This window comes from Etheostoma spectabile, chromosome 14 (assembly GCF_008692095.1).
Source record: "Etheostoma spectabile isolate EspeVRDwgs_2016 chromosome 14, UIUC_Espe_1.0, whole genome shotgun sequence".
Taxonomy (NCBI): Eukaryota; Metazoa; Chordata; class Actinopteri; order Perciformes; family Percidae; genus Etheostoma; species Etheostoma spectabile.
This window is the reverse complement of record NC_045746.1, coordinates 19714941-19716080: the sequence shown is the minus strand read 5'-3', so window position 1 is coordinate 19716080 and position 1140 is coordinate 19714941. Positions and strand designations below refer to the sequence as shown.

At 45.0% G+C, this 1140-nt stretch overlaps 1 protein-coding gene across 1 annotated transcript in view; it reads left to right on the top strand.

The window, feature by feature from the left end:
- Nucleotides 1-1140, top strand: part of LOC116701903 (sodium/potassium-transporting ATPase subunit alpha-3) — a 32010-nt gene that overhangs the window by 21422 nt on the left and 9448 nt on the right. Inside the window, 2 exon segments of the mRNA XM_074783877.1 lie at nt 1-77; nt 559-803. The exon segment at nt 1-77 is cut by the window's left edge and continues 3 nt beyond it. Coding sequence (XP_074639978.1) covers nt 1-77; nt 559-803 — 322 coding nt within the window.

The window sequence follows — 1140 nt, the reverse complement described above, 5'->3', positions numbered from 1 at the left end:
CCAGAACAGGATGACTGTGGCCCACATGTGGTTCGACAACCAGATCCACGAGGCCGACACCACCGAAGATCAGTCTGGTGAGATCCCCCGCCCCCTCTCTCTCTCTCTTTTTCTCTCTCTCTTCATTTTCAGGCAGCCTGTTTTAAATCTTCCTGTAAAATATAAAGATTATTGTGACCTTATGGCCTTTTCTAATGCAGCATTAATTACTCCAGTATCCAAAATAAACATCAGCCAAACACCAAAGGCTATTAAAATGTATGTTTGGTAAAAAAAACTCAAACGCTTAATCAAGTCATTGGTCTAAGCCTGTTGTTGAGCTCGTCCTTTCTAACCCTTTAACACTCTCTCTTACCACCAATTAAATCTCAGCAAATCACAGCACTAGGATATTGGTTTACTCCCTGTCTGCAGTTTCTAGAACTGGCACAGCAAACAGCAGGGTGCCTGGCTGGTAGTTGAGGTGGGACAAGGCGGTGGCTGCTAAGGTGAATGGGATAGGATTAGACACCTGTCAATAAATGCTAAATGTTCCTTTTTTTCCTAATCATTCTCTAGGCTCCTCCTTCGACAAAAGCTCCACAACATGGGTGCACTTGGCCCGCATCGCTGCTCTGTGCAACCGTGCTGTGTTCAAGGCTGGCCAGGATGCTTTGCCCATCCTCAAGCGTGACGTGGCCGGCGACGCCTCTGAGTCAGCCCTGCTGAAGTGTATTGAGCTGTCCTGTGGTTCCGTCAAAGCCATGAGGGAGAAGAACAAGAAGGTGGCTGAGATCCCCTTCAACTCCACCAACAAGTACCAGGTTCATCCTCTTTTCTTACTCATGCAGCCAACAAAGAATGCAGATACTCTACAAAGTTTTGTAGTAAGTGGGGGAAAAAACATTAAAAAAACACTGGTTGCGTCCGAAATTCCATACTAACGTGTTATTCAGTATGCTAGAACAGTACAAAACAGCATGATGTCCAAAACCTTAGTATGAATCAAATAGTACATGAATTGCATACTTTTTTTCCGGTGAAATATTACGGTAAGTAATTTAAGCATTATCTGGCGACGCTGTTAGAGCTGAGGTTGGCACGTATTACCATGGTTACGCGTCTACAACCAGCAAGGAGGCCCTAAAGAAGTGACGTGGT